A 24,889-nucleotide genomic window follows, 5' to 3' on the forward strand; every position below is an offset into this window, starting at 1 on the left:
TTTTTTCATGAAAAGTTTGTGACGTTATTAATTATTAGAAATACTATAAAAATATATTGAAATGTAATTTTTAGTGAACATGTTTTCTTTTTTTCTTTCAATTTTCATTTCATATATGGGTGCAGGTTAAGGTCAGGTCAGAACCAAAATTTAAGAAGCGATGTCAAAGAAAGTAAAAAGATCTCGGCCTGTTTTTTTTTCATTTTTTTCACGAGATTTTGCAGCGGTTTAATACAGGGGGAAAAAAAACGTAATATATTTTTTCATGATGAGGTTCCTGGAGCTACAGAACTAAAAAAAAAAAATCACCATTTTTTTGTAAATGTTTGTAATGTTTTCTTTCAAAATGCCTTGTTATAGCAAACATCATGCCTTCAACATGAACTGAACATGTCTGCATTTTTAGAAGATAAGAGCAGTACCAATATATTTTGAACAGAACACCGACACGCTTGGATCATTAGAATACTGCACCAACATAACAATAACACACCTGATGTCATTTATTCATGCCCTGATGGCGAGCAGTTCAATCACTAAAATAGATCAATACTTCAATGGCATCTTCTTCTGTCTCTCTTTATTTAGTGGGAGAGTGCCCCCTTGTGGCTAGTAAAAAAAAAACTGCACTGGATTATATAACCTGCAGGGTTCAAAGCACAAGAAAAAAGTAGTGCCTTAGAGTCCTAAATTTACCGCATTTATTTTCATTCTCTAAATAAATTTAAGTCGATAAAATATGACCTTTTTTAACTTATTGTGAATCTGAAGGAACATCTGACAAGCATCCCAACCAGCACATTTTGAGAGACCAATCAATGACTGAAAAACAGGTTTAAAAGTAAGCAAGTGCTTGGCCCTCCTTGTGAGATTTGCCATCAAGGGAACAACAGGGAGTTGCAACTCCCTAAGATGCCAACCAGAAGCACGGCAAGCCACAAACACGAAACGCCACGGGTATAAGCGGACATGGACTTCATCGGCACTTGGAAGGTCTATTCTGAGGAAAACCTGGAGGACCTCATGAAGGCAATGGGTATACCCAAAAAAAACAACTCGAGTATTTCCCCTATTTCCGATATGATGCTAACAGGTTCATGTGTCGAAGGTGCGCCCCAGATGCTCATCAAGATGCGCAAGGACGTCAAGCCGCTAATTACGTTCGAGCGGAAAGACGACACTTGGATTATCACCACCAAGACTCCCAGATTCAGCAAGACTCACTCGTTCTGTCTCGACAAGGAGACGGAAATGACCAGCGTGGATGGCAGGAAGGTCAAAGTAAGCGTAGAACTTATAAGAGTTACGCTTGAATCTTCATGTTGTTGTTGTTTTTTTTTTTTTCAGTGCCTTGTCAAGGAGGAGAACGGGAAGCTGATTACCAAGGGAGACAAATTTATTTCTGTTCGAGAAGTGCAAGGGGAAGACATGGTTGAGGTTAGATGAAATTATTATACAGTGTTTAGAAAAATATCCCTTTTTACTTCGATGGATGTTGTGCTGCTCCTAGTAAATTCATTTGTTGTACTTTTCAACATGATTTCTTCATTTATTTACTGATTCTAATTTGAATATGCTCCAAAAAGTCATGCTATTTTCATTTGTCTTATTTGAAATGTTCACACCAAAAATTCTATATATTTCCTAGAACTCAACAGCTCATTTTTGAATATTTTATCATCGAAGGATTAAATTTACCTGTGGAATTATTTTCAACATTACCAAAACACAAATTTACCAAAAATGAGTAATTATTGACTCCTTAAATTACCAATAAATATCTTTAGGAATCCCAATTTCAAGTGTCATATAACGTAAGTTAGACATTACATTTCCCTGTAGTATTTTGTGAACACTGAAATGAAAGTTTAGCGTTTTCCATTCACACTCTTTGGAAATCTTAAAAAAACAAATCTTTTGATGAGAACATTAAAAAGCTCTTGTTTTTTCCCCCCACAGACCGTCACAACTGGCTCCGTGACTTACGTCAGCAGAAGCAAGCGAGTGTGATAACTTTCAACAAGAACAGAATAAAAAACAGAACAGTTATTAATAAACATGATTCATACAGGTTTTAGAATTCTTTTTTATGCACCAGTAGATGGCGGTAATGCACATAACATCACTTGATGAACAACATAATCCTAGTTGATTCGTAGGGGGGCGCTGTGGTGCGCATAAATTTATTACAGCTCCAATTACCAGCAGAGAAGAAGAAAGGGATCATTTTAGCTCCACATTGGCTGCACGAGAGCACATTTTTTTGTTTCCAACTCGGTAAACTAATCATCAAAATTAAACGCTATGGCTCGCTACATGCGTCCGCCGAATTCGTCCTTGTTCGTCAGAAATATCTCCGACGAGTCCAGGTGAGTTTGAATTCTGGCGTCGTCATAGCAAACTGGTGGAACATGAGAAGCGTTTACGGTTGAAAGCTAATGTAGCCTAGCAGCGAGCTAACACGGGCCCGCGCTCTTCAATTGAAGCTCGCATTTGCCATTCTGATAAATATTTTTTTTAATGACGCGGTCTAATTGATGTTCATGTTCGCTTTCGTGTGTTTCTTGTGTTGGATTAAAGTAAAAAAAAAAAAAAGAGCAAGTAGAGTGAATTGGCATCCATGTTACGTTTGCGGACGTGGAATAGTCTCAAATTGTGTCGCGGAATCGCACATTCGTCACAAGCTGATTTGCGAAACATCGCCGAAATGATTAGAAATTTTTACTTTTGTGCAGTATTTTATTGTTCACTTTAGAAAAACATGCAGTGTGTCCACGGTCTCACTTCACCCTCTCCACGTATTAACAAGAAGCACCTCGAAGCCAAAAGATTCAGTATCTACTCATTATATAGTTCTTTCCACCGATTCGTCCCTTCACTTTATTTTGTTTAAAAATATTTGTAAAATGTCACGTGGACACCCTGTGAATTGCACAGCTGATGTTTTATACACTCAAATAACCAAAAAGGGCCAGTTCATCTCAAATCAACCAAAAATGCGTCCACCTTTTAAAGCCTCACACACTTAGTCATAAATATAGTAAGTCTCTCCCTCCCCCAGTAGACAAAAAAAAGAACCACTCAGCCCCGCAGGTAAGTTTATTTGACCAAAGGTTTGTGGTGAACTGTCCCTTTTAAACTCACTCACCCATCACACATGCTGCCCAGTTGAGTTACACTTGTATATTTACGGTGTTCAGGCCTGAGGATTTGCGGCGTGAGTTTGGCCGCTATGGGCCAGTAGTAGATGTCTACATCCCACTTGACTTCTATACGCGTCAACCAAGAGGATTTGCATACATTCAATATCCTTTCCCAAAAGTCTTGCTGTGCCCGTGCCTAACAAATAACATTGTTTCTCTCCGCAGCCGAGTAGATTTGTGGTTTTTGATGTTTTCTTTCATTTTTTCTTTTGTCTTTGCATCCCGTTGACCTAATCTAACTGATTATTTTTCTGTTATCGCTTCAGAAAATGTAAAAGCATCCCCTTGTGGAAGCGGCCACACAAAGAGTAACAAAGACCCGTGTAGCGTAGCTGTAAAGACAAGGCACAGACCAAAGGGAGGGAAAAGGTTGGGAGGAAGTAAAGCATGAAGAGGAAAAAGGTGCCGGAGGCAAAGCTCGGCCGTGGCACAGAGCGGGCTAAAGAAACGAAAGTTTTAAAGAGTCAAGCAGGAGACCCGGCCCAAGTCGCTCGCTCTATGTGGGAATCGATTAAAGAGTGTAAAGATCAAGACGAAGTCAAGCAAAGGTAACAAGTCGGAATAATTTTGTATCCTCTCAAGACACATTTTCCACAAATCAGATTTGAAAGCAATTTGAATTTCAACTGACTCAATCAGCTTTTCATGTTTTTTGATTTGTCTTCTGAGCCCTGGAAATAGCCGATTGTGTCATCTGTGCTTCATGTATCAGGCCACCTCAATTCAAACACGAATGCAGTAAATGGATTCAAATCATTTCATTAAGCATGTGAATGTGTGGCCTCACACCCTTCTTCTGAAAGCAGTTTGGAAAGAAAAGAAAGAAAAAAAAAACCTTAACCGCTCAGCATGTTTGAGGATGTGCGCGATGCAGAGGATGCTCTTCACAGCCTGGACAGGAAGTGGGTGTGCGGCCGCCAGATCGAGATCCAGTTCGCCCAGGGAGACCGAAAGAGTGAGTGTTCGATGTTTCGTTGACACGCGGAGACCATGTTTGAATCAAAATTGTCCAAATATTCAAATTTTTGTCGTCATCTCGGTTGCAGGTGTATCTAGTTTTGTTGTCTTATTCATTTTTATTGCCAAAATAATTTGGAAAACAACAATTGGAATTTTTGGTAATTTTCTTACAAGTTATGGGCCAATCAGGAAACAGCAGCCAGCTCTGCGCTCTCATTCGCTGACACCCACATCACTCACAAGGCCAAGCCCCGCCTCTTAAAGCCAAACACACCCAAAGTCATAGATATGCTAGCAGAAAATGAGTACCCCTAGTAGACAAAAATAATACCCAGACTAAGAAATTCCTAATGGGGAAAAAAAGATATATATTTTTTTTTTATGTTCAGTTGTCATTCTTAAACCACATTATGATTTAAAAAAAATGTAATCCATCTCCTTTTAGTGCATAGTAAAAAAAAAAAGCCCCCCCCCCCCCCCCCCCCCCCCCCCAATCCGGCAAATACTTTTTCACAGCACATAGTATATCATTTAAATATAATTTGGAATTTTTCCTTTTTTTTTCAGCACCAAATCAGATGAAGACGAAGGAGCGGCGCTCGCCGTCACGCTCGTCCCGTTACGACGACTACGACCGCGACAGCCGGCGCAGGCGCTCGCGCAGCCGCAGCTATGACCGGCGGCGCTCGCGAAGCCCCTCCTACGACCGACGACGCAGACGCTCGGAGAGCCCTCGAGAGTAAGCCGTTACCGTTTACACAGAACCGAAAAGAAGGTAGCGCGAGCACATTTAATACGCAATTGTTCTTTTCGATGTCCTCTTCAAATTAAAAAAAAAAAAAACACTAAAATGCCAGGCATGTGCAATAAAATGACTTTTAAGCTTAGAAAAGATGTTGAGGGGAAAAAGTTTTTTTTTTGTTTTTTTTCTTCTATAAGTGGAATCTTTTTTTTGTCCTCAAATTATGTCTTTTGATTTATTTTTGTCCATTTGATTTTACTTTCATTATTAGAGGGGAACAATAAAATTCAAATTAATCATCAAGAACACATTACAAAAACCGTTGGTCACAGAAAAATAAAAAATATATTGATTTCCTGGATTCCGTAAAAACAAAAACGTTTTTGGCAGTGAATGGCTTAATTGCATCGGACTTTGTCGTTTAAAATTTTCCACTGTAATAAAAATGACACAGTTTGCATCCAGTTAAGAAGCGAAAAGGAAAATTGGTGAAAGTTGTTTCCCTCGCTGTTTGGGTTCCACGCTTTTGAGAGACATCTGAGCGGCCATTTTTGGTTCTGCGCAGATCACGCGGGCGCCCACACGGACGAGGAGGAAGCAGAGGCCGCGAAGAAGACAGGTATATATTTTTTTGTCCTTAAAATGTCATCTAAAAAAATAAAGGACTTGACTCAAATGTACCACAGTCCATAACTGGATACTAAATGTTTTACTTTGTGTAGTAGCGTTTGGTTAATTGCATTTATCATAAAATGAAAAATGTTTGCTGCTCATGCAGAGCTATTGGTGCAACAGAGATGTGACGAATCCCTTCTGTTTTCAGACACCGCCCGAGACCACGAAGAGAGTCCAGAGGACGCTCCCGTTCCAGATCGGCGTCGCCGCCCGAGCCGCCCGCCAAAGCGCCGGCCGCCTCCAACTACCCCGAGGAAGACGCGCGGCAGGAACGCTCCCCGTCGCGCTCCCGCTCCCGCTCGCAGTCCCGTTCGGCGTCCAGGTCTCGCTCGCGCTCGCGCTCCTGGACGGGACGCAAGTCGGGAGGACGTTAACGGGGTGCGAAGGGGGTCCAGGAGGCGCTTTTTCTTGGACTTGATTGGAGCGGATACATTTGGAGTATTTTGCTGGTTGCTCTTTTGTTCTCGTTTTGGTCCCTAATCCAGTGAGATTTTTTATCTTTTTTTCTTTTTTTTTTACCTCCCCACACTTGCCGCTCTTCAATTTTTCTTTGCTAAAAGAGCAGCCTGTATTTTTCAAATCCACTCCACACCCAGTCGGTTTAAAAACAGTTCATGGGACTTGATGTGTTTGCAACTGTTAACTTCCTCGTTGTTTCAGCGGGAACTTTTTTTTTTGTGCCCTCCCTAATTGCATGTTTTTTGTCATCTGTAGGAAGAAGCTATTATTTTCAGAAATAAATTGACTAGGGAAACTACACGTATACTCACTTTCTTGACAAGATACACATTTTGCAAATGCTAATTTGTTCAAATGTAATTGTGTTTGAACATTTATTAACTCATTCAATGCTAGCTACTTTCAGACACCCCCCCCCGCAAAAAAAAAAAAAAAAAAAAAACATGGGATTAACTGTCTGGATTCTGTATAGACGTAAAAATGCGTCTTTGGTATTGCATGAGTTAAATATGTTTGAACAAAATAGCCGGTCGGTCCAAAATGTTTACGCCGCAATGGCAACTCCGTGCTTCCTTGCATGACAGGTTTAAAAATAAGACAACCAACAAAAATTAAAAATATCATTTCCCGAAAGTCAACTAGCCTAATGCTAACACATAATGGGAAATACCATTGAACGGCTAGCAATTAGCATCAATGCAACGTTTCTCTTAGACTTAAAGCAACGAATGAACCCGGTCAGTGCGAAGCATAACATTATTGATTTGGTTTTTTTATAAAAGGGGACGGGTGCAACACAGTTGAGGGCTGGGGCAGCTTGATCCACATTCCCGGCATGCGAGCGACCATGCGTGAAATGGAACGCACTCCATCGAGCGAAGAGACTCATTGATCCCACCATGTGTTGGCATGTTTGACTTCATTAAAGTTCATTATCACTTCAGATAGTAAAATATATATTTTATAATTCGGTGTTTATTGCCTCATAAACTCTGGAGAAAACCCCTGGAGCTATCTTGAGCAACCAGGCAAATATGAGAAGATCCCATCAGGGCATTTTAGGTCTCCACCCAAGTTTCCAACTAATTCTGTGACTCCCTGATGGAGGTCACGCAACAGAACATACATGTTGCATGTGTTTGGAGTGCGAGAACAGCGCTGCGAGGGAAATGGCAACAGAGCTTCGCCGCCATCGATCAGCTCTCCAGCTTTGGACGAAGGGTCGCAGAGGCCGGCAGGGATCATTAGTTGTTTTGGTTTTGCAGCCCAGCAGTTCAGCTCGGCGATGGTTCGGTTTGGGTAGCTGTCGGGAGCCCGGGAAAAAGGCCTTTTCATATCCAGGATGAAAGGTTAGTTTTGGTCTTCAAATGACGCCGTTATTACATCTTGAAGTCATAAAACTGTCATAAATCTTTCATAGATGAGTTTTAAAGAATGGATTGTGATGCCGTTTCACAAAACCAGGTTTACGATTTGGAGATGAGGTTTGAGTAACTGAGAAAATCCGATTTTTCAACATGTCTAATTGGGGTTAAAACGGTAATCCAAGCTTACAAAAATATGACATTAATATAGAACGTTCACAACTGTTATCTGAATCTTTCTCTTTTAGATCTCATGTGAATCAAAAGAGTCAAAAATGGGCGATTGGAACTTCCTGGGCGGCATCTTGGAGGAGGTGCACATCCACTCCACCATGGTGGGCAAGATCTGGCTGACCATCCTGTTCATCTTTCGCATGCTTGTGCTGGGCGTGGCCGCCGAGGACGTGTGGAACGACGAGCAGTCGGACTTTATCTGCAACACGGAGCAGCCGGGCTGCCGTAACGTTTGCTACGACCAGGCCTTCCCCATCTCGCTCATCCGCTACTGGGTCCTGCAGGTGATAACTCCTTCCGATAGAGAATACTCGCCGAAATAGATCTGGACCAGAGGTGGTCCCAAATAGATCTTAGGTCAATAAAATCTGATTGGATCCAAAAGAAAATCTGCATTCATAAAATTCAAAGGTGTGTCAGAAAAGCTCCAGGTGTTGATGTCACGAATACATTTGGATTTTAAATCCTAACAACGTCATTTCAGATGAAGTATTTCCTTTGGCATCAACACACTTCTAATATATTTCTGACATGTCTTCTTCTGGATGGGTTTTCTTCCGGGATACTCCGCAGCTCCGCCGCGGTCGTGATGTTTTCAAAATGGTTCCCGTTGATGACTTGGGAAATTGGACAAAATGACATGGTGTTAGGTTGGGTGATTCAGGAGATGGTCCTCTTCTAGAAGAATGACTTTTGGTTGACCACCTGGCTAGAACTCTTTGAAGATTTTGGCTTCGGACTTGCTTTTTGACATTGGTGACATGGGACTCTTCCACTAAAGGCTCTGGTTCAAGTTGTACTCAAAGATCCATGTCCCTGTGAAGGCTTGATTTGAAATGTATCTATCTGACAGACCTATGAAGATGTTCTGAGATCTGAACAGCGTTGGTCAGTTCTTGCAACAAGGCTTGTTCAAACGTTCCCATGGAACCTGATGATCTTGCCTCCCATGTGACTCCAGAGGTAGCTTCCAAGGTTTTACACCTGACTGAAATATATAAATAATGAAGGGGTTCTTTGCATCTCGTTGTTACAACATCTGACAAAGACTTTCAGACTTTGACTCTTGCTTTCCTTGACTTGGTGACAAGGGACTCTTCCGCTGGATTTTGGTTTCTGGTTCATGTTCAAAGATCCATGAAGCTGTGAAGGCTCCTTAGCATGTCAATTGGCTTTGAATTTTTTTTTTCTCTGCCACATTAGTCCTAAAACCTGACACACCTTCTGACAGACCCTAGAACGGGGTCTTCAATCCTGGTCTTCAAGGACCGGCGTCCTGGATGTTTTATATGTCTCCCTGCTACAAAACACAGATTTTCAATGATCAATATCCAACCTCTGCAAACTCTAGTTGACTGTCTGATCATTTGGATCTGGTGCGTAGCAGCCAAGAAACATCCAAAACATCCACGAGACTGGCGCTCGAGTACCAGGATCACAGATCCTGCCTCAGAAGATCTTTTGCCTTTTATCCAAGGAGCTTTTTGTCAGTTCCAACAAGGTTTTGCTCAAACAGTCCCATGGAACTTTAGACTCTTTCTGACTGAAGAGCTAGCTTCCAATCTTTTAATACCTAAGTGGAATATAAATGAAGGATTTTCCACCGTATGAGGCCTCTCTGGAGGCGTGTTTGCATCCCAAAAGATTGTTACAAGTTCCACATTGGGGGTCGCCTCCAATTAGGTTGATCCGTCTGAACCAAACTTTGTTGCATGAAGAATCCTTTTCAGAAGGGGGGCAAAACATCTTTCGGTCCAGTTGCGATTGAATCAGTGACCTGGGAAAGAAATGACACAGGCACGCGACTCGTAACCGACTAGAAGGCTAAAGTAGGCCATGGCTTCTGATAGTGTTTTCCATTCCCCAGGTGATCTTCGTCTCCTCGCCCTCACTGGTCTACATGGGCCACGCCATCTACCGGCTGCGCGCCCTGGAGAAGGAACGCCATTGCAAAAAAGTGGCGCTGCGCCGCGAGCTGGAGTCGGTGGACGCGGAGTTGGCGGACGCCCGGCGCAGAATCGAGAAGGAGATGCGGGTTCTGGAGCAGGGCAAACTCAACAAGGCCCCGCTGAGGGGTTCGCTCTTGTGCACTTATGTGGCACACATCGTCACCCGCGCCGTGGTGGAGGTCAGCTTCATGACGGGCCAGCTGCTGCTCTACGGGCATCGCCTGAGCCCACTTTACAAATGCGACCGTCAACCCTGCCCTAACGTGGTGGACTGCTTCGTTTCGCGACCCACCGAGAAAACCGTCTTCATGGTGTTCATGCAGGTGATCGCCTGCATTTCCTTGTTCCTCAGCCTCCTGGAGATTATGCACCTGGGTTACAAGAAGATCAAGAAAGGAATTCTGGACTACTACCCGCATATCAAGGAGGATCTGGACGACTACTACGTCAACAAGTCAAAGAAAAACTCGGTGGTGCACCAAGTGTGCGTGGGCACCTCGGCGGGGGGGCGAAAGTCAACCATCCCCACGGCGCCCAGCAGCTACACCTTGCTGCTGGAGAAGCAGGGCAACGGGCCCAACTACCCGCTGCTCAACGCCTCCTCCGCCTTCGTGCCCATCCAGGAGGACCCTGGTGTCAAGCTAGTGGGCTTCAAGGAGACCAAGGATGGGGTCCCCAGTCCCACCGAGCAGAACAGCAACAACACGAGCAGCGAAACCCGCTCGCCACCCGCCGACAAGGACGCCGAGGAGCTGGACTGCGCCGAGTACCCCACTTCCTCCGACCTGGCCTCCTGCGCCACTCTCCCGGTGGTGACCCGGAAATCCCGGAGACCGAGTCCGCAGTGGAACTGCTCCACCGTTCCTGAGGGCAACACCTCGGACAGCGGCGATTCCTACCAAGGCGGCTCCATGAAGCTCCGAGGGGGGAGCGCAAGCGCCGGGCCCCGAGCTAGGAACCCGCTCTCCAAGTCGGACAGCGTGAGGAGGCCCGCCAGACCCCGGAGCCCGGACTCGGGCGGGGACGGCAGCTCCGCCTCTCGACGCAGTCATGATAGCCCCAGTCCCGCCGCATCCTCCCCCAACCGACGGGTGTCCGCAACCAGCAGCGGCGGCAGCAGCAGCAGGCGAGCGCCCACCGACCTGCAGATTTAACGCACCGCCCTCTTTGTGACAGGCAGTCTTGGGACGAAACGAAATACAAATGATTAAGTAGATTGTTCAGGTATTTATACTTGACCATTTTTCTCATACAAAGGCGGTGCGAACTTTGCAGTATATTTTTTCATTACTCAACGCGGGACATGAATCAATACAACGTCTATAACCAGATGTTTTTTGTTTTGTTTTTTGAATCTACTTAAAGGGATAGTGTGTAAGATTTAGGACAGCAGGGGGTGCTGCAGGTGCTGCATTTACCATTGTCCGTAGCTATAACAAACATGGCCGCCTCCGGAGAACTGCCACCCCCCCATGTAATATAATTTTATGATAACTAGACCAATGAGTATTTTTAAAACATACTGTTGCTCTTGAAGAACACATTAATTTGCAAATTTTTGAAATTTACAATATTTTAATTCCTTTTTAATGAAAGTCTTACACACTGTCCCTTTAAATACAAGGTGCGAGTACTTCTGAGACCTCCGGTAGCAGGTGACACCCACCCACAATGCACTGCTCTCGGGCCCTGAGGGACTTTGAAGGGAGGGGTCGGGAAAGTCAGAATGTGATCTATAATTTTCGAAGCAGACATTACGTAAGCAGCGGAAATAAATTCAAGCCAAACAGTCGCCGTTAAATCACTTCATCTGTTTTGAATGTTATGTCACAGGAACCCATATAGAAATTTCAAGTGCCATTAAGGTTTATGAAAACGACTTCAAAATGAATTATTGGGAAATGTATTTAACTTTAAAGGTTTTTTTTGTCATTTGGAACAGTGCTTGCCGACCTTTACGAAGCCAATGTCATTTGTATTTTTATGACATAAAAACAATCAGGTTTATTGTACATTTGTTTATACAATAAATGTTATTTCTTATAAAAGCAGAATATTACATACGTTTCTTGTATTGTGAAAGCAACCATCCCATTTACTCGGCAGCTTCAGGCGGTGCCTCGTATTGAATCAGCTGCAAAATAAAAGCACATCAAACAGAAATATGTAGCTAAATTTCTATTTGAAAAGTTGTTACCTTGTTCCTCAGTATCTGGTTCTCCTCTGTGAGAAGCTGACACTTCTTCTGTAGCTCAGATTTTTGAGACGCAAGAGCCTCAGCCTCCCTGTGCAATTATTTGATGCTTCAAAAAACTGCATAGAGAATGTTCAGGTTATAATTAGAGGTTTTATATGCAACGCACGCGCACAAAATTGGTGAAAACTAAAAGGATACTTACTTCCGTGCATTGTCGGGTTTATCAGCTTCGCAGTAAAGTGACGTCATTGCTGGAAATGTGATGCAAAAGTGAAAAAAGTATTTCATGAGATGATTTAGAAATGTTATTTTAATTATTGCAAGTAATGCCCACTTACCGATTGTCAAGGCGTCTAAGAACCCCAGTTTCTTCAAGGTATTTTCTAAATTTTACTCTGCGACATTATTGAGTCCTTAAACATATGAAAAACTTTGTATGAGTACTTGTGGGACAAAAAGTTGCAAGAAAGCTGTTTTTTGTAGAATACATTATTAACAAACAATGTACAACGTAACAACTTGAACTCACTTTTTGGTGCGCCATTGATTAATGAAACTTTTGGCAAAAATATGACGAGTTTAAAAAAAATGGAGCAGGTGATTTGCTTCTCGCTCGTCGCTATAGCAACGCAACATGTAATCTGGTAACCAGCCATTTAAAAAGTGTTTTTTAGTCGGTGAATTTTAATGCTAGTTATTAATTTTTGTATTGTCTACAAACATATAAAAGTTTTTTTTTTTCATTTTCAAACGCGAAAGTGCGACCAATGTGCTAACGTCTGCATCTGAACTGCGCCTGATGGCCATTGTTGTAGTCCTTTGAGTAGTTTGTAGATCTGTTCTTCCGCAACCCGCCCAAGTACATCATCGCTCATGTGACCAGTCTCCAGGCGAGCAAAAACAGCACTACATGTCAAAATGTTTTGACAGAGAGACGCGGAGAAGCTGCCTAACTAAATGTTTACTTTCCTCTTGGAAAGTTACAGCTAACATCGGGGTAAGTTGTGCCTTTTTTCCCCCCATCGGTCTTTGTTCTCAGTAAAATAATAGCGATAGCTAGTGGCACATACATTTCTGGCTAAATTGAATTGAAACACGTCTTTTAAAAATGTGTTAGTTGCTTTTATATAACGTGTATAAATTAATCATATCCAAACGTTTCCTCAGCTTGTCATCGCATTATCGCGATGACTTTGTATCTAAATATTAGCATTGTGTCAACTGTAGGGAGAGGACCCTAACTTTATAGTTTTAGTCGGGCTAACAGATTGCCGGATGAAAATTGACAGATTTTTAAGCAGGCGTAAAATGGTATTGGACGACCTGTTTATTTTATGTTAATCATATCTTACTTAGTTTTGTTAAGGCGGTACGTTGCAATTGTTTATAAATGTGTGTCTCGGGAGTTAAACAGTGCAGTACAGTAGTGCTGTTATTTACGGATTCCCTGACCACACTTGTAATGAAAATAAACTAGCATTTCGTGTTAACATTTTATATTAAAGTGAAATTGAAAATAAGGTTTTTTGATTTCGATCACTATGGTATCAAAAGCCAAGCTGAAAAGTCACAATAATAGTAAAGCAAAGGCAGCGCAGCCAGGGGGTCACAGGGGGCAAATTCACCCTAATATTTGCCCAGTTTTTGATGTGCACCTTTATTCCTTTTATTTATTGCACTGGGTGGTACCAATGTTTCCTTCAAGTAGCAGCCAGACTAAGTAAGGTGTTTTTAATTTTTGACTGTATATGTGCACCCAAATTATTGGAAAAATGGTACATAATATAGGTTCTTTACATATTTTTTTTTTGTATTAGATATCAGCCACAACTTTCAAGTGGCCTGTGTCCCGAGACTGACCTGTCACGTTTCCATGAACTTCATCGAAGAACTTCCAAGTGCCAGTTGTGAAACAGCCCTATCTAATCTGATGAGCTCGGTCAAAACAAACAAGGCTTATCCCCCTTTCTACACAGAAATATTGACAAGAAGCAGCTCATCTTCACGAGTTATTTGTTGGAACTTGTCGGACGTGCTTCTCTTGTGCATTTATGAGCCGGCAGCACTTTTGCGCTGACGTGAAACTTGATACCTGAGCACATACTGAAAAAACATCTGTGTAGACCTAAATAATAGGCACACCTGCACATGCTGAAAAAGTCACACGGAATCTGCCAGTTTTATTTTTCATTTACCCAAGTAACTAAGATTTATAAACAGTGTTGCTTCAATGTTGAATTTTGATTTGTTGGCATGTTTGTGTAGTCACATGTTGGCCTCACAGCCTTTTGCTGACTCGTCAAATGTTTTCTTTTTTCCCCCCTTTGTTTCAGCACAAACTCACTCACGCGCGGGCGCGCCATGGTTGAGTGATTCCATTCTTCTTCGCGCCCCCGTGCTCAGCAGGCCTCCATGGCGCCTCCGAACGGCAGCTACTCCATCAATGCCGCGCCGTCGGACCAAGGCGAAGACGACGAGCCCCTCCTCCATGATGTCACTGGTGGGTTTTGTGTTTTTCAACTGAGAATCTCTTTTTTTTCAGTAGAAATAGACTGATAATCGGCACCTATATTCGCCATGATGGTGCACATCGGCATCTGGCTTTTTTGTTAAATCTTACAACCGATACCATAAAGCCTCGGGAAAAAAAAGCTCATCAATCGATCTCTACTCTTCAGTTCCTCCGCTTTGCTGCTCGACGCGCTTGAACTTGGCCATCTTGATGTTCCTGGGCATCGCGGTGGTTTACGGGCTACGCGTCAACCTCAGCGTGGCCATGGTGGCCATGGTGAACACCAGCGAACCGGTTCCGAGGCTCAACGGCTCCAAGGTGCACGTATGCCCGCTCCCCGCAGGATCCAACAACACCAGCCAACCCTTTGAGCAGCCTGAAGGGGTGAGGCTTAAGATCACAACTGAACAGTGCCGCCGTGCTATAAATTATAAATACATTTTGCTACTAAACTGAAAATGACAAAACAGTTGAATACATTTCCATCCCTGTTTTGACGGCGCCGTTCAGACGCCGCAGTACCCGTGGGACGCGGAAACTCAGGGCTGGCTCTTGGGGGCGTTTTTCTTCGGCTACCTGTGTACCCAGATTCCGGGGGGCTACCTGGCGGGGTGCTACGGTGGGAGCGTCTTCCTGGGTTTGGGGGTGCTGGGCACGGCTGCCCTCACACTCCTTACGCCTCTGGCGGCCAAGTGGGGACCTTACTGGCTCTTTGCTCTGCGAGCGCTGGAGGGACTGGGAGAGGTCAGTTTGGCTTGTTTTGTTATTTATTTTACCACTTGCACACACAAAGGGGAGAGGGTAAAAATGAAAGAAAATTAGTTTGGTGGGGCAATTGGGCCATAGAAATCTGTTTATGGATTTGAAAGTAAATAAAAAAGCTTTTAATTTTGTGCGTGTTGTTTGTGGTGACAGGGCGTGACATTCCCGGCCTTGATGTCCATGTGGGCCCACTGGGCTCCGCCCCTGGAGCGCTCTCGACTGATGTCGTTGTCGGGCAACGGCGCCAACTTTGGTGCCTTTCTGGCGATGCCGCTCACCGGCTACATCTGCCAAGCGCTGGGCTGGCCTGCCGTCTTCTACCTCTGTGGTAAAGCCAACACACACTCGTAAAATGACTGGTGCTGCAAGTCTGCGATTCTCAATTCAATGTTTTTCTCGCTTCCTCCTTCAGGGGGCGCCGGTTGCCTCTGGGCTATCCTTTGGTTCCTCCTGGTGTCGGACGACCCCCGCACCCATCGACGAATCAGCGAAGAGGAGAGGGATTACATCATTGCTTCTATCGGGCATCAGGTCAAGACCAGACCGACGTTCGGCCGATCCACGTTCCCGGAAGATGCATAAAAGCGGACGTGCAATGTGTGTGAACGTTCAGGGCAGTGGTCATGGGTGGTCCGTGCCTTTGCTGAGCATGGTGACATCGGTGCCGCTGTGGGCCATCATCATCACGCAGATGTGCTCCAACTGGTCCTTCTACACACAGCTCACCTCACTGCCCACCTACTTGAACAACATGCTGCACTTTGACCTCAAATCGGTGGGTTGGGACCTCCTTTCGTCTCAGTGTCAGTTAACTGAGAAGTTGGTTCATTTGTTAATGGCTTTGTTCATACCTGGGTCAGTTCACAAGTCATAAAACAGGATAGGATATCGTTGATGATAAATCAGTCAGTTCATTTGTTAATTTACTAGTCGTAGAGTCTCTTAGTCTATTAGTTGCTCAGTTGATCAATAGTAGCATAGTTGAATGATTTGTTGGCACCAACAAGCGTGTGACCCTTGTGAGGAGTGGCTATAGACGATGGATGGATGAATTTGTTAATTAGTAGGTTTGCTAATTTCTTGGTGATTCGTGCAGTTAGTTAGTCAGTCAGATGGATAGCATTGCTAGGTAGATGGCTAGCGTAAGTAGGTATCTATTGCTATCTAAGACAGCTAGCTAGCATACATACATACTGTAGTTAGCACTAATAGATATACATACTAGCTACCAAGATAGTTTGTTAGCTAACATAGCTATAAAATTTGCTATCCAGCATATTTCGCTAGCTAGCATAGATAGCTCGATTGACATGTAAATTGCTAGCTAGCATAAATAGATACATAGATTAGAATGCATTTATTGTCATTGCATACCAGAAATACACACACATAGTCAGTTATGTAATTAGTCACTTAGTTGGTTGTTACTAAGTTGATTGGTTAGTTTGGTGGCTTGATGATTTAGTTCATTGGTGAGGTGACATCAAATGACTTCTTTGTCATTTTTCCGCCATCTTCCTTGCTATTCGTGCGCATCTGCAGAATGGCTTCCTGTCGGCTCTCCCCTACCTGGCGGCGTGGATTTGCGCCACATTTTCGGGCTTTTTAGCCGACCACCTCATCGAGAGGAAAGTGTTCAGCATCACCACCGTGCGCAAACTCTTCACGCTCACAGGCAAGCGCCTCCACCTCGGGTCCAACTCCTGATACGCCCCCGACTAAGGAAACACGAGCACTAAGGAATGTGGGAATGCTCTGCAGGCATGCTGTTTCCTGCCAGCTTCCTCCTGGCGGTGACCTACTCCGGCTGCAGCCACGTGCTCCCCATCGCCTTCTTCACGCTCACGTCGGCCACCGGGGGCACCAGCGGGGCCGGCGTCTTCATGAACCAAATCGACATCGCTCCGCGGTGGGGCGCCACAACTTTTTCATTTCATTCATTGTCTTCTTAAACTGGTCAGATTTTTGTTTGTACGATATCATTTTGTTTTTAAAATCCCTCCTGTAGGTATGCCGGCTTTCTCCTGGGTATCACCAACACGTTCGGAACCATTCCCGGAGTCATTGCCCCCATCGTGACGGGATATTTCACCAAGGATGTAAGTCAGAGGAACTCACCTGTTTGGAATGCGGCCAGTAACTTGTGATGTCATTCACATCTTTTTTAGCACACAATGGAAGGCTGGAGAAAAGTCTTCTGGGTTTCGGCCGCCGTCAACATCTGCGCCGCCATCTTCTACACATTGTTCGGGAGCGGCGAGGTCCAACCATGGGCCATCCCTGAGGAGGAAGGCGGCGAGTACGAGGAGAAGACGGCCAGGTCCGTGTCTGCTTAATTGGAGGAAATTGGGCACTTACATTGCAGAAGTAGCAGTTAAGAGCACATTTTACAGCTTTATTTTTGAATGGGATATTCAGGATCTTTTTATTGTTTTTTATTTAGTAGTAATAAGTAAAAAAAGGGGGAAAAGTGTTATATATATTTTTAAAAAACGGTGTAAAGTTTAACCCCCAATTTCACTGGGCATTTTTTTTCGTGTTGTCATCTAAACTATCCGAATGTGTTAAGCCACAACGGCTGTGCGAACAGATGCGAATAAATGCTGTTTTTCCGTTAGGCGGAATGTTACACTTTAAAAAATTTGATTGCTTCTTAAATGACATTTTTTTTAATGGTTGTTTTCTAAACGTACAACCAAAGTTACAGTTAATAAAACCTGAGGACCAAATGAAGCACTTTTTACACATGCAAAAAAAAAAAAAAAAAACACCACAAGCCTTATCCCATATTTAAACAGATTCTTCTTTATTAACTTTTTTTTTGCTGGGACAAAGTTTTACAAATCGTCAAAGCACACATCTGATTATTTATTTTACTTGCTGTGTCAGGTTTCAATTTTTATGTACCGAATTTTTAATTTGTCATGCAAAAAAAGCGTATTTGTTGGTCAAAATAATTATGATTAAAAAATACAATATCCCTTCATATTTGTACGGTTGTGTTTTTATTTTCCATCTTGGCAATTATTCATAGTCAATAAAAAAATAAAGCGCACCGTCTGCTCACTAATGCATACATTAAGAACATAAATATAAATACAGTGAATCCCTGAATACAAACATACGTACTTTCATTTACGGTCAGCAGATGGCGGCGAACCCAAACCGCTTGACAACGACATCACTATTAACTTTAAATTTAATATTTAACAATATCGATATACAAACTAAATTAATTTAATTATTACTTATAAGCCTTCGGTATTCCATTATTCAATTTTGTTAAATAATTTGAGGCAGCAAAACTAAGCCGAAAACCAAGTGTCCGCGTTTTACCAACGGTGTTGACTGAAAGAAACGTGCAGATTAGTTTTTGAATGTCGTTTTAAAAGTTTTAAAATTTTTAACATTCCGAAAAATGTTCGCAGTTTTGTGGAACGTTGCCTCACAGTTGCCGTCGTTTGCATCAGCCGGCCTGTGACGTCACTTAACCCGGAAGTACGTTTTACGTCTAAGTGGTGTCACTCGCTAAATCTTCCCCTTTTGTTTATTCCATCCAAATCATCTTTTAGATAGCGTTTGTTTTTCAACTTTCAATACGAATCACGCGGCTTGATTTTGACTTTTAAAGATGCGTGAAACTTATAATTTAATCACGTAACAAACTCAGTTGGCTGCATTTTGAGTTTAGTAGCCTTCGTGATTATTCTCAAAATTATTTAATATATATTTGGTTAATTTTAGTACATCTAAAAATCCAAGGTAACATAAAAAGGATGAATGAAAACGTAGTGTAATAGATGGCACGTGACCTATCCATAGAAATTCAAAACTGATAATGAGTTGTTTTTTTTAAGTTGTATTGATTTACTGAATAGAGAATGGGCCATTTAGCCATTGTTTATTAATTTATTTATTTTTAGGATTTAATATATCCTCGGGCTGTCAAATAATATTCCACCAAGTAAAATTGGGTCTACCTGTAATTATCATTTTAAACTGAGGTCAAGCTGCTCAGTCCTTGGTGGAGTTGTTCCACAAGTCAGTTAAGTTTCGGGAATTGCTCTGACAATGAAAAGGCTTTGGGCTAAAAGTTAGTCACGCCTACAAAAAGAAACCCAACACGCCTAGCGTTCTAAGATCAAAGATCTCCATCAGGATTTTTACTCTTGCCGTTAGCTCTCATCCACCTGGACACAGGAGGTGGGCAGCAAATTTTTTTAAACATTTTTTTTGGTACCAAGTGGCCAACTTTTGCAAGTGCTGCAAACACGCCTTATTTGCAACAACTGTCCCAGATGTCGTTTGCATACCACATGTGGGCGTTGTGATTGAAATGGAGATATATTCCAGATTCAAAAGCATCACTTAAAATGTAAAACAATACCTACAGTACCAGTCAAAAGTTCGGAAGCACTTTCTCATGCTATTGAGTAAGAAAACGTGTCCTTTTTTTTTTTTTTACTTTAGAGGGCGTGTAGACTTTTTATATGGACATACTGTACAGATACCCAGCTTCCCTCTCTTGGTCAGTAGTTGTTTCCCCATCTCTGTTACTGTGACAACCGTTCATACGGGTGACTCATGCGAGCGTCCGCCATTCGGCTTGTTGACTCACATTTTTAGCTCGCGCCACGATCCGCCCCAGGGGATGCGATGACAAGGTTGAATTTCCAGAACGCGTTTTTACACCTCAGACGTTTGCTCCGGATTGTAAAATCCTGTTTTGAAAGCCTAACTACAAAAATTTAAATTTATTTGGGGTTAATTGTTGGCACAGTGGCAGTGGTATGCTGACTGTAAATTACACAAACATTCCCGTTAGGAGAGGGTGTGCAGACTTATGCAACCACAACTGGCTTTAGAATGGTGTCAGTTGTTCTCTCTCCTTTTTTTTTAATTTACTTCCAGCCCAGTTCAAATGAATGTTTGACGTATTTTTCCGTCAATGGCAGTGAACGAGTAATTAAGTAGTGAACATTTCTTATAACCATTATATCCTACAGTGGGGCAAAAAAGTACTTAGTCAGCCACTCATTGTGCAAGTTCTCCCACTTAAAAAGATGAGAGAGGCCTGTAGTTTTCATCATAGGCACACTTCAACTATGAGAGATAAAAATGAAAAACAAAATCCATGGAGTCAACATGCAAATTATGGTGGAAAAAAAGTTTTTGGCAAAAACAAAAGTTCGCCTCAATACTTTGTGATATACAGTATATCCCATTTGCATTTGTTGTTGTTTTTTTTCTTTACGTCACTTTCTGTTGCTTCTGTTTTGCAACGATGAAAACAGCGTTGGAAATGTGCATCGGTGTTTGTACCGTCAAACACGAAAAACCCGTCTCTCTTCCCCCCACCACCAAGCCCGGAGGTCAAGTGTCAGAAAAAGGGCCCATCCATCAACTCGCGGTACATTTAAATTGCAAGTCGCCACTCGCCCAGACAACACTCATTCAGTGATATCTGAACTCGATTACCATGTGGTGCCTTCGCCTCTAAGCCAATCAAAATGCGTCCGTTAAATATAAACAACTGTAATAATTTGCAATGAAAGCAACTTAAATGCAAAGCTCCTCCACAGTGAAGTCATCATTTTAAATTAGCAACTAAATGGATGCTATGTCCTTGCTTAATGCTACTAGCAGCAGCATTGATGATCACAATGCAGTTAGTTTTTGTTTACATTATATTATTGGGGTCATAAAAGTCTGCACATTGCTCTGCCGCTTTTCTTCATCTGAAATAAATTACCAACTAGTAAAATAATATTCTAAGCAACTAACCTGAAGGTTTCTGCCAGACATTTACAAATCAATGTTAGGTAAAGGCCGGTTAAAAAGAATGGAGGGCATCAAAAATAAAAAATAAATAGGAGACAGTACCACTAATTGTTTTGTTTTTTTTTCAACGCTGAAAAGTTCAGGTGTCAAACTCAAGCCCCGGGGGCAAAGTCTGGCCCCTTCTCATTATCTTATGTGGCCCGCGAAATGTTAGTTTGACTTCAAGTTTCTGGTTGAAATACCAAATTTGCAAGTAAGTTGGTGCAGGGTTGGACATAACTGAGTGGGATAAAGGGGCCCAAATCATTCTAAAATCTTTTTATACTATATTTTTTGAATCACCTTTAACAATAAACTGTTAAGTAGCAGTTCTTCAAAAATGAACAGAAAATATGAGCAATATTTAATTGCTTGCTTGATTGGCTGTAGTAGGGTTAGTAAACTAAATTCAAAGCATTAGTTTTGACAGCCCTGATTTAGACCATTGGTCAGTTACATTCTTCTGTTTACATTCGGCAATTCTTCTGTTTACAATCATCTAAAGTCAGTTCACCGGCTACCCGAATGAGAGCTAATGATTCAGAAAATAAAAGGATGGATAAATTAAAGAGTATTTTGAATAAACTGATATTTGAATATTTGATACTCCTTTTTGTGTTATTGCAGTTCTGTGGTCTGCACTAACTCTTACTTGGCCTTTAAGGTGGCACGATGGCATTTTAAATCTCCTTATGGCGAAAAGAACAATTAAAAATAGCGTTCACCAATAAAAACACTTGATCCCGTTTGCGTTTTCAGCACCATATTCGTCAATATTTCCCAATAAAGTGAACGCCATGGCCGAGCATCCGGGTACTCGCGTCTAACGCTTTGCGTAATGACGTCACATTAACACAGAGCAATTTTGATTTGCTCGCCTCCGGGTGAAAAGGGGGAGGGTGGGATTGACCGGAAATCGGTGTACCCTCAGAAAGTATAAAAGCGGACGTAGCGGCACCGTCGTTCTCTTTCTGTTACCTGGCAAGGGGCAGCAGCTTTGGCCGCGTTATCCCAGAAACACCGGTAAGTGCCGCTATTTAATTAATTTTTTGCCTTGGGGTGTTGTTTCGAAGCGGGCCTCTTTTAAGCATCCTCCATAGGTCCCCGTACGAAACCGTTATCTTGAGTTAACGGTTTTTTTTTTTAAGTCTGAGCGACGTGTTATGTAATAACGCTTGTTTGTATTTAAAAACTTTTTCCGAACTTGACTTACGGTTCGATATTTAATGTTTTTGTATATCTTGATTCAGGATGTTTTTTTTTTTTCTTTTAATACTCTTTGGTACCAATGGGACAAAGGGACTGCCAGAAAATGGCCGCTCTTTTCTTTTTCCGAGGCAATCGTTACTTTATGAATGATGACCCTTGTTATTTATAACCGGATGGCGTTTTATATGAGAGTATTTTATATTACGTATTAAATTAAGATGTGGTATGTGGAACACGTGTCTCATTCGGCCTGGGCCCCGGTGAGGCCTGTTAGCATGATGCTAACTGCTAGTTAGCGGTTTGGCCTACCTTAGACGAGTGGGAGTAAGCGATAAAATTTCTTCGTAATAAATCAGTGTGTAGTTCATACTGGATGAGTCACTTATATGTTTAATTGAACAATAATTTTGATTCTGTAGAAACTACAACAATGGGCAAGGAAAAGACCCACATTAACATCGTGGTCATCGGCCATGTCGACTCCGGCAAATCCACCTCCACCGGTCACTTGATCTACAAGTGCGGTGGCATCGACAAGAGAACCATCGAAAAGTTCGAGAAGGAGGCCGCTGAGGTAAGCGTTAACTTTTTTTTTCCTCGCCACTGCAGTTACAGCGCTTTTTCAAAATGGCGTCGCTAGCGTGCTCTTGCTGAGCTGTCGGCGAAAGGGCGTGCCCGTTTATGCGCATGCGCTTTTGATGGCTAACTGCTACAGAATGACAGTGCAAGATGCCATTGTGAAAATACATTCAAAGTGATTTCAAATGTAAATTTGAACATGCTAAAATTGATATTCCACTTTGCAGATGGGCAAAGGCTCATTCAAGTATGCCTGGGTGCTGGACAAGCTGAAGGCCGAGCGTGAGCGTGGTATCACCATTGACATTGCTCTGTGGAAGTTTGAGACCAGCAAGTACTATGTGACCATCATTGATGCCCCTGGCCACAGGGACTTCATCAAGAACATGATCACTGGCACATCTCAGGTAATATTCAAAGCCATTTTTATTTTTTTTCCTATTTGTATTGAGTTCAGGTCAGTAATTGCGCTCGTACCCTCAGGCTGACTGCGCTGTGTTGATCGTTGCCGCCGGCGTGGGTGAGTTTGAGGCCGGTATCTCCAAGAACGGCCAGACCCGTGAGCACGCCCTGTTGGCCTTCACCTTGGGTGTGAAGCAGCTTATCGTGGGAGTCAACAAAATGGACTCCACCGAGCCCCCTTACAGCCAGAAGCGATTTGAGGAAATCACCAAGGAAGTCAGCACCTACATCAAGAAGATCGGATACAACCCCGCCACCGTTGCCTTCGTCCCCATCTCTGGGTGGCACGGAGACAACATGCTGGAAACCAGTGACAAGGTGAAGTCAACTACTGCTACTTGACATGGATGTTAATTATGAATATGGATTTGACACTTTTTGTTTCTCTGTAGATGAGCTGGTTCAAGGGCTGGAAGGTTGAGCGCAAGGAGGGCAATGCCAGCGGCACCACCCTGCTGGAGGCTCTGGATGCCATCCTCCCCCCTTCACGTCCCACGGACAAGCCCCTCCGTCTCCCCCTGCAGGATGTCTACAAAATTGGAGGTATGGGAGGATGGTTTTTAATATTTTACATTTCCAATCATTGTTCGTGTTAGGATAGCGTGGCTAATTTACCGTTTTTTTTTTTTTTTCCCAGGTATTGGAACAGTCCCCGTGGGCCGTGTGGAGACTGGCATCCTGAAGCCCGGCATGGTCGTCACCTTTGCCCCCACCAACCTGACCACTGAGGTCAAATCTGTGGAGATGCACCACGAGTCTCTCCCAGAGGCCGTCCCCGGAGACAACGTCGGCTTCAACGTCAAGAACGTGTCAGTCAAGGAGATCCGTCGCGGTTACGTGGCCGGCGACAGCAAGAACGACCCACCCAAGGGCGCCGATAACTTCAACGCTCAGGTGTGCATCTTGTGTGGTTGAACTTCATCGATGACCTGTTAGCACATTATGACAGTTTCTGTCCCCCACCCCAGGTCATCATCCTGAACCACCCTGGCCAGATCAATGAGGGTTACGCCCCCGTGCTGGACTGCCACACAGCTCACATTGCCTGCAAGTTCAAGGAGCTCATTGAGAAGATCGACCGTCGTTCCGGCAAGAAGCTTGAAGACAACCCCAAGTTCGTCAAATCCGGAGACGCCGCCATCGTCAAGATGATCCCCCAGAAGCCCATGGTGGTTGAGCCCTTCTCTTCTTACCCTCCACTTGGTGAGCCCGCCTCCTCCTCCAAAAAAATGGCAACACTATTTTGTAGGTGTCAAATTTCTCACCGTCCTTCCCCGATGTTTTCTCAGGTCGCTTCGCCGTGCGTGACATGAGGCAGACGGTTGCCGTCGGCGTCATCAAGGCGGTGGAGACCAAGGAAGTGAGCGGAAAGACAACCAAGGCCGCAGAGAAGGCCCAGAAGAAGAAATGAATGGTCGTGCAGGACATCCAGCAAGGAGGCGTGTGCCGGCAGCAGCGGGTCACCCCTTCTTCCCCACGTTCCTCCTCGCCCCATCCCGTATCATCTCTGAGGCACAGCTCTCTACTCAAGGACTGGCTTATGCTTATTAAAACTCATCGCAAAAGTTTTCGCAGGAAAAAAAACCTTGCGGCTTAGTCGGTCACAAATCACATGTTTGGTGCCTCCTTTAAGTTTTGAGAACTGAACATTGGATGTTCTAATGCCACAAATTTAGATTGGAAGTGAAAGCTGCTGGTAACAATAAAAGTATTTGAAAAAATGGAAACGACGTGTTGCTTTTCTGCCCTTTGATGTCTTGAG

The 24,889-nt window shown here is 43.2% G+C and overlaps 5 protein-coding genes and 1 pseudogene across 8 annotated transcripts; 5 read left to right on the forward strand and 1 right to left on the reverse strand.

The window, feature by feature from the left end:
• The first annotated feature begins 106 nt into the window (after positions 1-106).
• LOC148406350 (fatty acid-binding protein, liver-like) lies at positions 107-2,051 on the forward strand. 3 transcript variants are annotated; one of them, XM_088404833.1, is made up of 4 exons: positions 107-1,036; positions 1,109-1,281; positions 1,348-1,437; positions 1,960-2,051. In XM_088404833.1, the coding sequence occupies exons 1-4, from the start codon at positions 970-972 to the stop codon at positions 2,008-2,010; spliced, it is 381 nt and encodes a 126-aa protein (XP_088260959.1). In that variant the 5' UTR covers positions 107-969; the 3' UTR covers positions 2,011-2,051. The 3 variants fall into 3 exon arrangements, with proteins under 3 accessions (XP_088260959.1, XP_088260957.1, XP_088260958.1); XM_088404831.1 differs by having other exon boundaries at positions 107-1,281; XM_088404832.1 differs by having other exon boundaries at positions 1,109-1,437.
• Positions 2,052-2,210: 159 nt separating this feature from the next.
• LOC148406351 (uncharacterized) lies at positions 2,211-6,337 on the forward strand. Its single transcript, XM_088405551.1, has 6 exons — positions 2,211-2,369; positions 3,201-3,305; positions 4,055-4,158; positions 4,731-4,902; positions 5,471-5,524; positions 5,729-6,337. Exons 1-6 carry the CDS (start codon positions 2,305-2,307, stop codon positions 5,952-5,954), a joined length of 726 nt encoding a protein of 241 aa, XP_088261677.1. The 5' UTR covers positions 2,211-2,304; the 3' UTR covers positions 5,955-6,337.
• Positions 6,338-7,297: 960 nt separating this feature from the next.
• Positions 7,298-11,640, forward strand: LOC148406352 (gap junction alpha-9 protein-like). 2 transcript variants are annotated; one of them, XM_088404574.1, is made up of 3 exons: positions 7,298-7,388; positions 7,652-7,921; positions 9,505-11,640. In XM_088404574.1, the coding sequence occupies exons 2-3, from the start codon at positions 7,679-7,681 to the stop codon at positions 10,738-10,740; spliced, it is 1,479 nt and encodes a 492-aa protein (XP_088260700.1). In that variant the 5' UTR covers positions 7,298-7,388; positions 7,652-7,678; the 3' UTR covers positions 10,741-11,640. The 2 variants fall into 2 exon arrangements, with proteins under 2 accessions (XP_088260700.1, XP_088260702.1); XM_088404576.1 differs by lacking the exon at positions 7,298-7,388 and having other exon boundaries at positions 7,624-7,921.
• LOC148406353 (c-Myc-binding protein-like) lies at positions 10,680-13,933 on the reverse strand (annotated as a pseudogene).
• LOC148406354 (sialin) lies at positions 12,626-18,041 on the forward strand. Its single transcript, XM_088404573.1, has 11 exons — positions 12,626-12,780; positions 14,117-14,283; positions 14,462-14,679; positions 14,806-15,039; positions 15,211-15,385; positions 15,470-15,588; positions 15,671-15,832; positions 16,600-16,732; positions 16,819-16,966; positions 17,066-17,156; positions 17,226-18,041. The coding sequence occupies exons 2-11, from the start codon at positions 14,196-14,198 to the stop codon at positions 17,391-17,393; spliced, it is 1,536 nt and encodes a 511-aa protein (XP_088260699.1). The 5' UTR covers positions 12,626-12,780; positions 14,117-14,195; the 3' UTR covers positions 17,394-18,041.
• A 3,733-nt stretch (positions 18,042-21,774) lies between these two features.
• LOC148406355 (elongation factor 1-alpha) lies at positions 21,775-24,854 on the forward strand. Its single transcript, XM_088405429.1, has 8 exons — positions 21,775-21,900; positions 22,506-22,660; positions 22,893-23,072; positions 23,149-23,445; positions 23,520-23,670; positions 23,765-24,021; positions 24,096-24,330; positions 24,417-24,854. The coding sequence occupies exons 2-8, from the start codon at positions 22,517-22,519 to the stop codon at positions 24,536-24,538; spliced, it is 1,386 nt and encodes a 461-aa protein (XP_088261555.1). The 5' UTR covers positions 21,775-21,900; positions 22,506-22,516; the 3' UTR covers positions 24,539-24,854.
• The last annotated feature ends 35 nt before the right edge of the window (positions 24,855-24,889 follow it).

This window comes from Hippichthys cyanospilos, chromosome 21, assembly GCF_059441005.1.
Source record: "Hippichthys cyanospilos isolate Australia breed blue-spotted pipefish chromosome 21, RoL_Hcya_1.0, whole genome shotgun sequence".
NCBI classification, from domain to species: Eukaryota; Metazoa; Chordata; class Actinopteri; order Syngnathiformes; family Syngnathidae; genus Hippichthys; species Hippichthys cyanospilos.

What these genes read in the sequence shown, in the direction of transcription:
- LOC148406350 (XM_088404831.1), top strand. Translation starts at nt 970, where the DNA reads ATGGACTTCATCGGCACTTGGAAGGTCTATTCTGAGGAAAACCTGGAG. An exon ending in TGGATGGCAGGAAGGTCAAA is followed by an intron (nt 1,282 to 1,347) that starts GTAAGCGTAGAA and finishes TTTTTTTTTCAG; the next exon opens with TGCCTTGTCAAGGAGGAGAA. An exon ending in AAGGGGAAGACATGGTTGAG is followed by an intron (nt 1,438 to 1,959) that starts GTTAGATGAAAT and finishes TTCCCCCCACAG; the next exon opens with ACCGTCACAACTGGCTCCGT.
- LOC148406351 (XM_088405551.1), top strand. Translation starts at nt 2,305, where the DNA reads ATGGCTCGCTACATGCGTCCGCCGAATTCGTCCTTGTTCGTCAGAAAT. An exon ending in CGCTCGGAGAGCCCTCGAGA is followed by an intron (nt 4,903 to 5,470) that starts GTAAGCCGTTAC and finishes GGTTCTGCGCAG; the next exon opens with ATCACGCGGGCGCCCACACG. An exon ending in AGAGGCCGCGAAGAAGACAG is followed by an intron (nt 5,525 to 5,728) that starts GTATATATTTTT and finishes TTCTGTTTTCAG; the next exon opens with ACACCGCCCGAGACCACGAA.
- LOC148406352 (XM_088404574.1), top strand. Translation starts at nt 7,679, where the DNA reads ATGGGCGATTGGAACTTCCTGGGCGGCATCTTGGAGGAGGTGCACATC. An exon ending in TCCGCTACTGGGTCCTGCAG is followed by an intron (nt 7,922 to 9,504) that starts GTGATAACTCCT and finishes TCCATTCCCCAG; the next exon opens with GTGATCTTCGTCTCCTCGCC.
- LOC148406354 (XM_088404573.1), top strand. Translation starts at nt 14,196, where the DNA reads ATGGCGCCTCCGAACGGCAGCTACTCCATCAATGCCGCGCCGTCGGAC. An exon ending in TGCCGTCTTCTACCTCTGTG is followed by an intron (nt 15,386 to 15,469) that starts GTAAAGCCAACA and finishes TTCCTCCTTCAG; the next exon opens with GGGGCGCCGGTTGCCTCTGG. An exon ending in TTGCTTCTATCGGGCATCAG is followed by an intron (nt 15,589 to 15,670) that starts GTCAAGACCAGA and finishes GTGAACGTTCAG; the next exon opens with GGCAGTGGTCATGGGTGGTC.
- LOC148406355 (XM_088405429.1), top strand. Translation starts at nt 22,517, where the DNA reads ATGGGCAAGGAAAAGACCCACATTAACATCGTGGTCATCGGCCATGTC. An exon ending in TCGAGAAGGAGGCCGCTGAG is followed by an intron (nt 22,661 to 22,892) that starts GTAAGCGTTAAC and finishes TCCACTTTGCAG; the next exon opens with ATGGGCAAAGGCTCATTCAA. An exon ending in GGATGTCTACAAAATTGGAG is followed by an intron (nt 23,671 to 23,764) that starts GTATGGGAGGAT and finishes TTTTTTTCCCAG; the next exon opens with GTATTGGAACAGTCCCCGTG.